At 46.5% G+C, this 15,514-nt stretch overlaps 2 protein-coding genes across 5 annotated transcripts in view; both read right to left on the reverse strand.

The window, feature by feature from the left end:
- LOC119446442 (retinol dehydrogenase 13-like) overlaps positions 1 to 15,514 on the reverse strand; it is a 73,300-nt gene that overhangs the window by 32,762 nt on the left and 25,024 nt on the right. Inside the window, exon 1 of one of the 2 annotated variants that reach the window (XM_037710874.2) lies at positions 3,345 to 3,711. The exons of the other annotated variant lie outside the window; for it this stretch is intronic. Within the exon in view, the coding sequence (XP_037566802.1) occupies positions 3,345 to 3,498 (154 nt within the window). The 5' untranslated portion in view covers positions 3,499 to 3,711. Of the gene's footprint in view, positions 1 to 3,344; positions 3,712 to 15,514 lie in introns of those variants that run through there. 2 annotated transcript variants of the gene reach the window in all.
- Positions 4,344 to 15,514, reverse strand: part of LOC119446444 (protein NipSnap) — a 52,797-nt gene continuing 41,626 nt past the window's right edge. Inside the window, exons 8-9 of one of the 3 annotated variants that reach the window (XM_049664152.1) lie at positions 7,043 to 7,126; positions 4,344 to 5,028 (exon numbers count right to left, since the gene is read on the reverse strand). In XM_049664152.1, the coding sequence (XP_049520109.1) occupies positions 4,964 to 5,028; positions 7,043 to 7,126 (149 nt within the window). In that variant the 3' untranslated portion in view covers positions 4,344 to 4,963. The remainder of the gene's footprint in view (positions 5,029 to 7,042; positions 7,127 to 15,514) is intronic. The other 2 variants (XR_007466146.1, XM_049664151.1) reach the window with 2 other exon arrangements.

The following is a 15,514-nucleotide window of genomic DNA, read 5'->3' on the forward strand; positions in this document are numbered from 1 at the left end:
ATTCAGAGGACGTGTAAAATACCGTAAATAGGCTTTCCCAGACATCTATAACTTGTCATAATTATTATGGCCGGTTCCCGCTAGTATAGCACTGTTAAAACTGAGAGAGAAGAGTTTTGAAAGCTTGGATTTGGTACGCGGCTGGGACGGTGGCATTTGCCACGCTGGCGCCTTATTTATGATGCCGCTTTCTCTAGCCCGTGTCTGCCGTTAATCGCCTTTTCTACTGGCCGCATTTTTATGCCTTTAACTCTTGGCCTCGACACCTGGAAGCATTGTTGCCGTTATATAGCTCCTAAACGTTCGAGCGATTAACCGCGCGTTACGACTTCCGAGCGACGCAGTAGATGCATGAAGCAAGATGCATGCAAGCAGACAAGGAGGCGCCAGCGCAGCCGCGCTGTAGAAACGACCGTTTGCCATCACGTGCTCGGATGCTTTTCCCAGAATTCTTTTTTTTTTTTTTATGAGTACGCTTCAAGATCGTCACGTGACTCTTCCCCCCGTTTGCGACTACCTTCAGGTCCTAGGTCTTCGTTAGATAGCGCGAGATGTGCAGAGAAGCGCACTTCCGGATTTTTCACCTCGTCTCACCGCCATCTTGTCCCGCTAACATCGTGGCGTCATATAAGGGCACTGAACACCAACTGTTAACAAACCCGACTAAGCGCACTGCACACAGCCAGCGTTCTTTGATCTGTGTATAGACCCATGCTTATGTCTGCAAGCTCGTACCGGCGACCGTCGGCAATGCCGCGGAAGCTGCTTTGGAGCCCTCGTTCTGGGCCCGAGCCGACCCGAAATAGACCTCCACCGTCGTGAAGCTGAAACTTAAACCCGCCGGGGCCTAGCTCACCGCTGCTAAATGTGTCCGCCCGCGGACTCCCCCCCTTCCACCATGCGACCGGGCGGCCTCGTACGCTATCCAGGCGCCACACACACACACACGCACACACTTTGGACGAGAATCGGCTCTGAGAAAAGCGCACACGCGCGCCACTTGCGCTCTTACACACCCACACATCCTTAACCGGAGTCGAGAAACAATGGCGAAAACAACCGGTCAAGGCCACTCGTTTTCGACACCTGGCAAAACGTGTCTCTGCAGATGTGGGACTGCCACACGGTTCTTCTTGCAAGCCAGATGTATACCGCCACATGTGCAGCGATCAGTTTGGCGTGGTTCGTTTTGTCGACGACGCGAGAAGGCTGAGACTGATAGCGTCGTAAATCGATCTGCGCAGGAAGCCGCCGAAACAATGTCGCTGCGCGTAACAACAGAAGCGTCAACGTGTTTTGCTACGTTCTCTGCTAGGTATATGGCCTTGAAAATAACGTTTGAACGTCCTGAAGGCAAGAACAACGGACTTCGACCATTTGAACTAATAGCCGGCCCCGAAGGAAGTGAATATTTAGTAACTACTTGGATATTTCGGGGTTTAGCCACAGAGCACTAGCCCGAAATCTTTTGGAGCGCGGAAACGGCGAAAGGCGTTCAAGTACACTACGAGCCTTAAGCATTCATTGTGAAGCTTAAATATAAAATATAAAATTAATATAAAGTATTCTGCGGCCCATAAATATATATAGCCCTGAACAGTGCATATATCACAGAGCATTTTAGTGTAAGGGACGCAAGCCACACCCAAGCGTTGGGGGACGCAAACTCCATTGTGGTCCCTTCGCGCTCTCTTGTGCTCGCTTCACATGGGTTCTCCTGTACGCCAGGCGCTTTGCGCCACCCAACGCTTAGGTGCACCTTGCGTCCCCTAACCTACAGCTCTCTATTGTAAGAACGCATGTCGCGCGTGCTATACTCGAAGACGATTCTCGTCCGAAAAGGTATGTCTCATCCAAATGTGTACTGTTACTGACTACGATTTTAGGACGCAATATACAACAAGCCCTCGTTATAACGAAGCCACCGAGACAAGAGCTGTACTTCGTTACAAACGGTATTTCGTCAAAAGCAAAGGCTCTAAAAGAATGAAAGTAGGCGAGAGCGGGGCCTTGTAAAACGTATGCTGAAACGCATCCACTCTCGATATCGGGGACACGACACAGAATTTCTTCTGACGCCCGCGAGCAGCTGCCTCGTCTGTCGGTTATCATCACGTGGTACAGTTAGGCCCGAGCAGCTGCCACCATTTGGTGGAGTTACCATCATAGCGCTCTTTGCCACTCCATGAAGATACGAAAGCAAAGGGTGCCCCCGTATGCTGCACCGTGCGGTCCCCTGCGCTAGTGACATCCCGCAATTCACACACTTCGTACTAAGCGGATACCGGCACCACTGCACTTCGAGTAATCCAGTACAAAATGCGATCAATGACTGCGAAAAACTTCGAATAAACCGATATTGCCGATAAACCTACTTAGTCCTAACGAGAGTTCTCTGTATTTCATATTTTCACACTTCTTTGCACTCTCAAAACGTTTGTGAGCAAGAGTACTGTTTACTAATATTACTTAAAAGTTTGTGGTGGTGGTTCACGTTCCTGCAAAACAACCTACAGGAAAGGCCTATACATTTTCACCAAGCCCGCGTCTCTTTTCTGTTTGTCCAATCCTGCATGAGCAACTTCTTTATCTTATATGCGCAGCCTCATTAGAATGATGAATAACAAAGAAGTCATATTAACGAAATAAGGGCTATGCCGAAGTCACTTTACTCGCCCCAAGGAACTCCCGAGACTGAAAAATGTCTGCGCATGTAACAAATAGTCCCCGCAAGAAGTAAATATTCCACAAACCTAACAGTTGTGGTTATAAGCAACCTTTGCAAATGCTTTCGCGCAGCTAGCAAGAGATGGCCGACCTTGCCCTAGAACGTTGCAACAGCAGACACCTCCTCGCGAAAACACTCATGAAACCAATGCCATAGCCATTCATAAAACCAACTTATGCAAGGTCGTTTCTTTTACGCTATCTCGTATTCTTGAGTATGCCGCAAGATAACCTAACAGGGCTATGTTCATAATGTTCAAACTACGAAATGCAACAAGAGTAGGTGAAAGCTGATAACAGCTAAGCTACGTGGTATATACGAACGCTTCGTCGCGAACATTTTTTGAGCTCCTCGCAGTAAGCCGCAAGTCGCTCTCAAGGATGGGAATGCCTCTCCCACCTTTCTTTTTAATTGTCGGGCTTAATTAAAGAATTAAAAGCCTTCCTTAACACATATCTACACAACTCGTGCAACTTCACATTTACAGCGGATTAGCTAAATCTTCTGTGTTTTCAAGCTGTAGCATCGAGCTCGTATCGGCTATTCTTCGACAAGCACGTTGATGAACAAAATCCATGATGATACCACGTGCCCAAGAACCTCCAGTACGACTTACCTGTCACAACAATGGTCTTTCCTTCGAGGGAGTCGTCGCTGTGGAAGAATTCGGTCCTTCGAATGATGTGCTTGGCCAAACAGAGCAGTCCGACGAGTAGGGAACAGGGAAAGAGTAAATAGAAGGCATACTCGGAAAGCGTTCCTTCCATCATCTCGAAGCCGTTCCCACCGCGAGTTTAGGGAGAAGCAAAAATCGCCACAAAACGAGCTTCCTCCCAGGAACAAAAGATATAAAAAAACAAATAAAGGAGAGAATCCACACTTCGACCGTGCACAGAAAAAGTCGCAAATGCCGCGCTGCAGCAGCAGATGCGACAACGCACGGCCGCGAACACGTCGTCTGCTGCAGACAGAAGACCGCGTCGTCTGCTCCGGATGAAGGAGCGGGAGGAGGAGGCAAGCTTCTGGGAAAGTCCGTTAGAGGTCGCCTCCTCTCGAGGAGCAAAACAAAAACCTGGGACGGAGCCATTGGCGGGCCTTCGCATGTAATTCCGTGCCGCCCACTCCCAAAACCGGGCGTCGGGAGGACCCCACTTTCTTCGCCTTCCTTCCATTCTACGTGGGTTCGGGTGTATATATAGAGGCAGAATGCCGCATGTATAAACCTCGGCCGGCGCGCTCCACACCCTACCCTCAACGCGACGCCATGTTTCTCTCGTCTAAAACGCGTTTCTTCCAAGCACACTTTCAGCGGACTAATGAAGACCCTGAGCGCCTCTGCCAAGTTTTAATCAAGCTATAAACGCCCCTTCTTCTTACAGGGAGGCCTAATTCTCGCGACGTTTCATTATCTAAAACCAACAAAGCTGGAGCTAAAATCGCGCACTTTGCCTTTGGAACACCAAGCACAAAAAAAAAGAAAAAAAAAAAAAAACCAACGCGACAAACGGCGAAATTACAACCGTTACGCGAAGCCTGATAGTCGGTCAAATGTATATTATATATTTTGGTTCATTATAATCAAGGATATGCAAAAGAAGAGAACAAGGAGTCACAATAACGATGCATCAGTCGTCTGCAGGGCAGTTTATTTATAAACTAACACTGTATATCTCTACACAATATTTACAAAAACATTCTGTCCCAGCAGCCTTTTTTATTTTTTTTCTTGCGCTTTGATTCAACAAACCTCAGTCGGTACCTAGCCTTAGCTGCAGAGCAAAATTTAAGGTCACACAATTACAGCAGTTACACAAGGCTAGCCAAGTCTGTAACATAATAAAAAATATATTCGCATTTTCTCATTAGCGTGTGGTGCAAATGCACAATCACACTGCTAAGCAACAGACTTTTCACAGAGTAAAAGACTCTGGGCAACAAGTTCCGCAAAATACACCAATAAGGCATTTTCCCCCCGCTCGAGACAAACAAGAATAAAGTGAGCTTAGAAAGAAAGGTAGCTAAAATAATCAAACAGGAAAAAACAAATTGTGTATAATTCCGTCGATGGTTTGCATGTTATGCTTTACGACAGTGAAATGTTTCACAAAACATCGACTAGGATAAAGAAAAATACGAATAGATTTTAAAAAATCATAACGGTTAACAGGCGAAGTCCTATTCCATTCCTAGTCCTGCAGTCTTCCTCCGCACCTCAATCCAGCCTAAGATTGCTCTCTACTTCAGTGGCGAAAAATCAGTAGGCCGCATCCATCTTGACCGCATCTCCCGAATCAGAGGAACTGGAAGCAGACAAGAAGGGCAGTTAGAAGTTACAAGTCCTATTGTAAACGACAGCAAATGCAACTTGTGCTAAGCATGCATATGCTCATGGATGCCTACTGGATGTCTAGTGGACTCCCCTTCAATGTAAAAATCAAGGTCCTGTTAAATCTCTCTATAACATGGTCAAGTCCTACTTGCCATGCCAACTAGATTAGCTCACCAAGTATTGAACATGCATACTAACAGAACAGTCACTAATTTGCTTCTAGTTATGCTTGCTCAAACTAGAGGGCATTATAGGAGCCCACAGACTACCAGCTAACAAACTTTTTTTTACTGAATTCTAGCTTTACTGACCCACTTTCCATTACAACAGCTCCCAGCTATTGAAAGAAAAAGAAATTGCAAAAAGCTTTTAACTCACTTCTGTGTGAACAAGTCTGAAGGCATTAAAGAGGCCCTGAAGCACTTTTTATCGAAGTCGAGAAATGCATTTCAAGTTAAGTTAGACTGTTTCAGAAATACTTTGCTGCAATAGGTTCTCCAATGCGTTCAGCAGAAGCGAAGTTACTGGCAATCAAACATACCATTTGCGGTGTTTCCACTCCTTCAATGATTTGCACTGCTAAGTCTACTGCATAGGGGGGTGTGCCCACAGCCCTCCGCCTACTCAATGTCACTGTGGTGAGCAGTTCAAATTTGATTTTGGATGTTCACGTAGATACCACTATTTCTGATTTTGGGGCCTACGACGCGCCAAACAAGGTTGTACTCAGCGGCTGCAGTGAGCTCAGCCAGCGGACACATCGCGACACCCCCGCGGCGGCCACTGTATCTACGCTTCGTAGCAGACTACATGCAACATACAACTGCAGCGTTTGCTTTGTGCACGAGAGGGCTAAAGTGCGCGCTTGCGCTCATATGCTCCTGTATGCCTGTGCTATGTTGTGCGGACCAGCTTTGTCCTTCACCAGCTTGTCCAACGGATAGTAGCCACATCCAACTTGCACATTTTGAAGTGCTATCAATAACTCCGCCAAGGTGCCAACCAGGAGCGGTCAGGAGTCTGCATACGCTGGCAAGCGTGTGTGTGGTCTGACCTTAAGTTTTGCGTGGTTCGAGGCTAGTTGAGAGTTCAAAAATAGTTGAAATTAGCGAGACCCGACGGCTACGACAAAGATAAGGGGAGGGTGGCCAAAGTTTCAGCCGCGGTCGAGCGTGGATAGTCGGCTTCGTGCGGAAATACGTGATTATTATCGAAATTCGAAAGCAGATTGTCGCTTACTTTAGCCTGTTTATTAGTTAAACTGCGTTAATGCACAGTAACAGTAGGAAGACGCACACTTATCCAACACTCTTCTTGATTGATGTCAGCTACTGGCCAATAGCAGCGTATAGGAATCTGCTATATTATGAAATAAAGCCTCCAGAAAAGAGTGAGGAGCAGGATTCTGTTGAAAAGAGTGTTTGAGAGAAATGTAACTTCGCAATCCGCTTGCAAGATCCATGCCGCCGTGTACGACTGCAAAATGTGGCTGAGATGTTCACAGCAGCATAGTTTTTTTTCTCCAAGCCCAAGGGGTGGTTCAGGGCCCCTTTAACATTACCAATGGAATGATCCAAAAGGAGGGGGGGGGGCACCACTTGCTAGTACACTTCTCGTTCTCGCTAACAAAAACAAATTTTCTGAAAAAGTGATATCGTTTTGCAGAGAAACAAGATCTCTACCGTCTTTGTTAATAAACATAGTGCAATTCCAATCACTTATTTCTCAAGAAACCTAGGAATTCCTTGAGAAGTGAACCTATCTGACTGAACCTACCCTAAGCAATTGTACTTTACCACCAAATCCCCCTGAGATGAAAATGGACTTAGCACAACGACAAATTGGCTCAGTACATGGATCAAGGGGACCTAGTGCAGCTAGAGACAAATATAACTCTTTCGTAATATTTCTCTGCTAGTACACCTCGCAACGTAGCTACACATCAGTACTGTTCAATTCTCATGTGCACCGATTTGGTGCCTTACCTGTGTAAGCGACACATTCATCCCAACCAGGTTTCCTCCAGTTATCTTCGCGAATATCCTTCCGAGCCTGAAGGTCCTTATATGCTGAAAAAAGGTGTTAGGAAACAGTCAGAAACTTGCACAGTGAAATGTCACTACACTGCAACTGAACGGATTAGAACATGGCAGCGAATGCTCTGTAATCATGTGCAAAAGCTGTGGGTTAAAAAACAGTTTGCGGAAATGTGCAAGTGGGGAAAAAAGTTTTTATAAAAGAGAAAAAGCTGGCTGATGGTAGGGAAACAGCCAATTAACTTTTCCGTACTGCACCCATTGGGCATGGTTAGCCCTCTATCGATGGTTTGAAACGCCGATTTCGAGACCTTCCGTGCCGCTCACACACATACTGCGCTATCGGTCGTGAAGGAGGAGAAACTATATTTTGTTTTCTAAGCAGTTCACTTTTTTCCCACCAGGCAGCGATGTTAGGCCTTACATTAAGAGACAGGAAGAGATCGGTGTGGATCAGAGAGAAAACGGGGATAGCAGATATTCTAATTGACATTAAGAGAGTTACCGAATGGATACTAAAAGAAGGGAAGCATAGTCGAGGATGGCAGAAAACTAGCTGGGGTGATGAAGTTACTAAATTTGCAGGCGCAAGTTGGAATCAGCTAGCACAAGGGTAATTGCAGATCGCAGGGAGAGGCCTTCGTCCTCCAGTAGAAATAAATATAGGCTGATGATGATGATTAAAGGCATATTTATCAACATCAAAAAGCAGCATCAAGCATGAGACACATGGTGCAATTTTGCGTGCAATCCATCGTACGACGTGGCGCATCGGTAACTGGTGTCATCCTGAGAATTTGTTTCAAGTGGATCCTTGCGAACTCCCCGACTAGATTTTGTAAATTGCAATATGTGCCACAAGGTAATTAGTTAACTTACTTAGTGAATCATTGTTAATTAGACGATTATGCATACACAAGTGTTTGCGCATGTAATGCCATCTCTTCGAGTAACCAGCTCATGAACTAGAATTTTAAAAAATGTTTTGAAGGTGTTCGCTGAAACACCCGGTACAGGTCTATTAGCGTATCGGCTTGAGGATCTATGCTACAAATGCAACACTGACTTTCAAATCGATACACCAATAGAGCTATTGGACTAATAAACTAATACATCTAATAGACCATACAGTAGAATCTCGCTGATATGATCCCGTTACATACGATTTCCCGGTGTCAACATTCGCAATCGAGAACCCAAAATATGACCCAATAGTTACGCTTAATTTTTACCGGTTCATATGTTCCCGAAAAACACGATTTTTCGGCTCCAACGTTCGGTACATCGCCAAATTGCGACCGTATGGTACGTTTTCCTGCCGCTAGATCCCATATAAAGAAGAATGCGCAAAACACGCGCGATCGAGAACAGTATATAGCAGCCCGCTGCAATACTCGGTCGCCCATCTCACTTGAGAAAGCCACCGTGCACTCAGTTTCTTATTACAGTACCAGCAAATCTCCGATGTCGTCGCACGCTGCCTTTATAGCCATCGCCACCAACCCTATTGCGATAAGCATCGTCGCCTGTTTCACAGCGCGTGGTGCCGTCAGAAGCATACTGCACGCTTTTAATAAGCAATAACCCAAACGTGCCGCCGTTCCCTGCTGCAGACTGCGATCGTATCGTTTTCCGACCGTTAGATCCCATGTAAACAAGAAAAGGTGCGGAACGCACGTGATTGAGAACAATAGCTGCCCGCCCGCATAAGCTTCCCCCGCAATACTCGCCCGCCCGTCTCACACGAAAACGCTGGCGCACACTCGAATTCTTATTCCGGTACCGACTTATCGCCTCACGGGTCGTCGCATGCCTCATTCACAGCTACCGTACCTATTGTTATATGCATCTTCACCTATCTGTTTTACAGGGTGCGGGGCGTAGTGCCGTTGGTACCGTACAACACACGTTTAGTAGGCGATAATCCAAACGTGCTGCCGTTCCTTGCTGCAGGCGGCGCGATATGATCGTCATGTTTCGCATCGCCGGCATCCAGTGTTGCCCACCAGCTCAATTTAGTTTCGGTTTTCCATCGCCGTATTTAAACACTGTGCAATAGGACAAATCGCAGAATGCTTAAGCTTCGGCTTTAAGAGTGGAACGCGACAGTGTTATCGGGATAACCTAATAGCTTATTAGTTTTTGTATTACAATTTTTGCCATAGTTATTAGGGGTGTGCGAATACCGAATAGTAAGTCTCGAATCGAATACCGAATCGAATCAAGAAAAAAAAGCCGAATATCGAATCGAATATCGAATAGCAAAATTATTTAATAGAAGCTCGAATATTTACAAATTCTCATGCAAAAAAAGCAGCTGTTGTACGTGATCTGGGGTCAACTTCTCCCTCCGGGCCGTAACAATGTTGCCAGCCGTCGAAAACAACTTTTCACTTGGTACACTTGTTGCTGGAATGCCCATGTACTTCATGGCCATCTTGCACAATCCTGGGAAGTGTTGCTTGCCTGTCTCTTTCCAGAATGCTAGAGGGTCTTGGTCCTTACTGCAAGTGGGCTCTCGAAGGTACCGCTGAAACTCCTCGATGTTGGCTGTTTTGAAGGAGTGTCTTCTTTTTGATGACGCTGCCAGCTTCTCAATGCTGTCCCAGATACTGCTGACGCGCTCCTTGTGAGCTGTAGATGTTGACGCTTCAGTATAGTCAATTGATGCTTCTCCTGGAGAGCTCTGCAACTCAGTTCTTGCAAGCTCCACGAGCCTTGTTTCCTCAAATGTTTGAGCACAAAAGAGGTTCTTAAACCTTGGGTCACAGGCGGTTGCCAACACATACTCCTTTTGCTCGTCCTGCCCTGGAAACCTTGTCCTCATGCTTTTCAGCAAGTTTCTTGCAAACTCTGAGGTGTCATCATCGGCTGCAATGCAGTCTTTCAGGACCATTTGTGTCCCATAGAGAAATGGTACTACTGACGACAAAGTTGCATATTTCTGGCCACTAAGATCTTTGGTCGCCGATGCGATTGGTTCAAGAGCTTTGACGAGCCCAGCCACTGCTTTCCACTCCTGGGGTGTCAGGTTGGGCACAGTTGTCTCAGAGGTGGCAAGCTCTAAACAGACGGCTTCTTTCAGTTGCACAAGACGTGAGAGCATGTCATGCTCGCTGTTCCATCTTGTTTCCACGTCTTGAATAAGTTCCAAAACTGAGAGCTCCATCCGTCGCTGGCAATCCTGCAGTCTTGCCGCAGCTTGGGCACTGTGTTTGTAATGACCGACAATTGCGCGACACTTCTTGAGAATGGCAGGAACTCCTGCTGTTTCTTCCTTGGCATCTTTTATAGCTAGTTGCAGTGTATGGCCCATACACTGCATTGGGACGCAAGAAATGCCCCTAAGGGCCGCACGGAAGTTTCGTGCATTGTCCGTCACCACATAGACTGACACTTCCTGCAGTGGCAGCTCCCAGTTATCCATCATTGCTTGCAGGTGCTCCATGATGTTGCAAGCAGTGTGACTCTCGGTCACACTCCGGTTGTCCAATGCAAAGCTTCTCATCTCGAAGTTGGAGGTTAAGTAGTGGCAGGTAAGACTGATGTAACTTTGGTTAGACCTCGACGTCCACATGTCACTTGTAAACGAGATCGACTCTATGCCTTCCTGGAAGTCCGCATGCATTCTCTCCTTGACAGCCGTAACTGTGTCTCTGTACAACGCCGGGATGATTGTCCTCGAAAACGTCGTGCGACTGGGTATCTTGTACAACGGCTCCATGTGGTTCATAAGCTCTTTGAAACCTCGATTTTCGACACAGATGTAAGGCTGAAGGTCGAGCGCCAGCATTCGGGCAATCCTGGTGGTTATCGCCGTTCTCTCGCGCTGCGATAGGTCCTTGCCTGACTTCAGCGCACTTTTGATGAGCGGCTGTGCGCCTTCTGGTCTTCCTTGCTTCCCGCTGTCTCTCAAAAACACACTGTGCAAAGAAAGATGCTTGTTCTTGAGATGGTTCGCAAGTGGCGTCGTCGTACTCGATGGTGTTCGAAGTTTCATATCACAGCTTTTGCACGTAGCCTCTTGGGCCGAGTTCTTTACGAAATGTTTCCAAATGGCACTTTTCGTTCGTTCAGTCATCTCGCCCCTGACGTCGGACTACGTTTTCCGACAGATAACGCAGATAAAATTCGGGAACAGAACACGTCGGCTTCCCGATAGCGCGAGACCTCGTGGTTTCGGATTGCCCGGCGATACGACGCCAACGGCTAACGACGCGGAGCGCGTGGGGTGACGGGGGGAGGGAAAGACACTGGCGCCACCTCTATCCGGCTTGCAAAAGTAGGAAAGAAATTGGTGGGCTCTGCGGCCGAGAGGTGGCGCGAGGGCCGCCCGCGTCGGCCAAGCAGCGACGGGGACGGAACGCAGCCAAGGCAGCATGCCGTGGTGCGCAGTATCGCAGTTCGCTAGGGCGGTTTCCTTTTGTGCTCGCGAATTGCAGTCTCCGATTCCTCTCAAGTGTATACAGTCGCCGACCGATTTTCCGGACTTCGCGGGGACCGAAATATAGTCTGAAAAGTCGGAGTCCGAAAAACTCGTTCACCCTTAAAAAGAAAATTTATTAGGCTTAGAGTGGTATAAAAAAAATTTTTAATAATGCCCTGCCTTATACTACGCTTGGAGGCGATCAGATTTGCTTGGATTTGCGCAAGACTGACGTCTCCGCATACAGTCGACAAGAGTGTCACGGTAGAGTGTACTAGATTCTAGTCACGGTACAGTGGCCATTCTAGTCACGGCGTTGGCGATCTCCGTTAACGGATATCGCCATGGTGGTCGAAAAAACGAGCCCCGTTATTTCACACGTGGCCTCCGAGACGAGAGAATGGCGCGCGCGTGCGTGTCCCAATTTTGGAGGCCATAAAGGGGGCCACTAAAAGCCAAGCCTGGTCAAGTCGGCGAAATTCCAACATGGCGTCCTCCAAGAACGGGTAGCGTGGCTCGGAACGAGCGATTTAGTCCGGACAATCGAACTTGGGTGCCTAAATTCGTCCGAAAAATCAGTCGCGAAACTGCATTAGCTCTATGGGAACCCGGAAGGTGCATTTATGAAGTCTGGAATATCCAACAAGTCCGAATTTTCGGAGTCCACAAAAAATCCGTCGGCGACTGTATACAACTCTTGCTTGTGAAGGAAATGAAACATGGTGCAGCCTGTGCGAGCGGCGCAAACAAAAGGCTGTTTTAGTTCAGTTTCACCGTTCGGCTGTGTCACGACCACAATTAAATCTGCGTGCTGTCAGGTTCGTGGCATTCAAACTTTGTGTATTTAGAGTGTGTTTCGCATATTACCCGCCAACTAGGCTCGCCGAATATAACGAATATTCGAGTAACCGAATACTTAAGATTCGATTCGCGAATCGAACTATTCGAGAAGTTACAATTCGATTCGTATTCGTATATTCGAGTATTCGCACACCCCTAATTTTTTTATTTATTTTATTTCTTATTTACTGAACCTACTCGAATCTAGGCTGACTTCGACTGTAAGTCGACCCCTCAAATTCGGAAGGTCCAACAGGTCCCACAGTAAAAGAAGGCTTTTTTGAATGCAAGCTCACCAAGGTCATTGTGAATGACAGTAGACACAAGAAGCAAATCACATTTATTAGCATTGGTCCAGAGCCATCCACGCACTTGCCCTGGCTCACTGTAGGTAGTACTGTACTGGTACCACCTGCTCGGTGCCAACGTCTCGCCAAAAGCAAACTTTGAGAAACCAGTGACTGTGCTTGCACACGCATGCATGCAGTAGTCAAGAGTTCGACGAAAGCTCGTCTGGTCAGGTAGCATGTTGAGTTAATGAAAATTACGGTCACTGACCAAGTCAAAAAAGTGTTTTGACGTTTCGGAACCTGTACAGGTTCCTTGTGCATGCAGTGCGGTCAAAGTGGCATACCGTTGCATTGTGCTGTAGTGCTGTGCAACTGGGGCAGCAGGTAGGGATGGCTACAGTACCTCTCCTTGGGCGCTATCATTTTAGAGGTAATTTGTCTAGTTCCAACGGCTCTTGAGGAAATTGTCGAGTCTGAGAAAACCTAGCAGTTTTGTAATTTATGCGTTAGCAAATGAAACTATCAGCCTAGATTCATTTCATTCGAATCAATGTGACATTTCTTTTTATTGTTGAAACCTGCATGCCTTATCAATTTGCTTGACCTGGCTCTTTCAGGACGGCTTGCTTCAAATGCCGAGGAGGCACCACCGAGCTTCTCGCCACCAACTTCCAAAGGTCAGGCTTCACTTTTTTGCTCAAACAGTCGTGCACAACAGTCTGTACAGTCTGTGTCAAAGGTTTAAGGACTGTGGAACCTGAGGAAACTCGAATTTTTGAAGAATTTTTGTAACTGCAGCCAGTGAAACCGTACAACACTATGCGATTTGCACATACTAGTACAGGTTGGAAATCGGAATACTAGGCTGCATTATGAGGCTGTGGAGTTGTTCTGCTTCTTCTCAAATCCCTTGGTCCATAAACATTCGGCACCAACTGCACATTGAAACCTGTCAACTGGGTGTCCCACGGGACCATTGTAAAGGGGAAAAAATTCATTTGCCAAACACATAGTTAACAAAACCAACCTCAGGTTGCCTTTAGTCGTGGTTTCTCTGACCGAGATTCCTCTGTGACTGTCTAGGCTGTTCACGGGATAATCTGTGTAAGCATATATGGAGACGTACACTGGCCTTTTTGTGCTTTGGATGGCACAACGTACGGTGGACAATAAAGTTTTAGTATGTTTGGTACACGCAATGATGTTTGCATTATAACGGGTTACCAGACACCGGTAGCCATATCTTATGCTGCTGCTTCCAACTGCAATGCCATATAGACATGTCTTCATGTTTCATGATTGCTCTGGTTGAAAAAACATTGCAAATGGCGACGTGTTCACGATTACGCCGCTGCCAAAAATTTACACCAGCAGCGATGTAGAATACACTTCGCTACTGCAATAATAGCTGTGTTTTTCTGGTTCAGCTTTGTGCCACCAGGTGGTGGCACCAACCTGACCGCTCACATTTGCACCTCTGTTAAATCAATAATCTGCAAACGGTAAGAAGTTTGCGAACAAACTTGAGACTCTCTATTTGATTGATTAATTCATTTATGGGGTTTAACATCCTAAAACCCCGAGGTCATGAGAGACGCTGTAGTGGAGAGCTCCGGTTGAATTTTAACCACCTGGGGCTCTTCAACGTGCTCTTAAATCTAAGCACATGACCGTTTTTCCGTTTTGCCCCCATTGAAATTCCATTGCCGCCGCTGGGAATCAAACCCGCAACCTTGTGCTCATCAGAACACCTTTACCACTGCACCGGGTAAGACGTTAGACATGCATGAGAAGACAATAATTTGTCTAAATGCAAATATCAGGAAGGAGCTTATCTAAATTTTGATGCATGTGCAAGATGAATAAAAAAAAATGTTCCTTGAAGTTGCCATCTAACCTCCGTTGCCTGCCTTCTCGTATTGTTGAATTTTTACCGTTACAGAAGTTTAACCGACACTAAAAAGAAAACTTATCTGCGCTGTATTAGTCAGTTACCTAATACAAAAAAAAAATCCACCTGAATTCTTAAAGGGGCTTGATAAGCAAGAAAAGACGTGAGAAGGAAATACCAGTGGCGACTCACAGTTCCCGCACCAGCTCATCGGGATGTCATGGATTTTTACTGCGTCTACTCGGCACTACTAGTTAATTTTCTATGGCCAAAGGTGGGCTATATTGTATTCTAAAATAGCCAAAGAATGAACTTAGCAAGTTTCGAGGACTTTCACTGCACCATCACCTCCCAGATAAAAATACTGTGCAATCTGCTGCTAACTGGCGTACAGGGGCTGAGGTTTTGGCATTAAACTAAAACAAAATTGAACTTGCACCTTCACTTTCTTTTCTAATAATCGAACTATTATCACGAAATCAACAAAAATAGAGCTTTTAAGGAATACTTTGTCAGTCTAAACTGATCCAGTGTTTCTCTTTAGTGTCTCTTCAAGAGCTTAAAACTTGGCTTACTGTGTCCACCTGTACGTCACTTCTGTCACTTTGTTGATGAAAGTAAGGCCGCCGGTTCATCCTTGGCTTCTTCCTCATTGTAGAGTGAAGGAAAAACAAAACTACGCCTGCTATAACCACTGGGATTTAAACTCACAGCCCCCGTCGCAATCTGCACGAACGACTGCATTATCATGTGGCTTTAGAGCTTGGCAATTTGTGCGGGGTTTTGTCGCACTGCACAGACACGGAGAGTAGTGAAATTGGTGCATGTGTTCTAGAGGCCAGGACAGGCAGTACAGTAATGGACGAAGACGTGTCGCAAAGATGAAGTTCGTGAGAATAATGGCAGCGTCCACTGCACGAGAGCTTGCTGCTGCGGCGGTAAAGGAGTTCATGGCTGGAGGAATGACTGATGTC

This window comes from Dermacentor silvarum, chromosome 3 (assembly GCF_013339745.2).
Source record: "Dermacentor silvarum isolate Dsil-2018 chromosome 3, BIME_Dsil_1.4, whole genome shotgun sequence".
Classification (NCBI taxonomy): Eukaryota; Metazoa; Arthropoda; class Arachnida; order Ixodida; family Ixodidae; genus Dermacentor; species Dermacentor silvarum.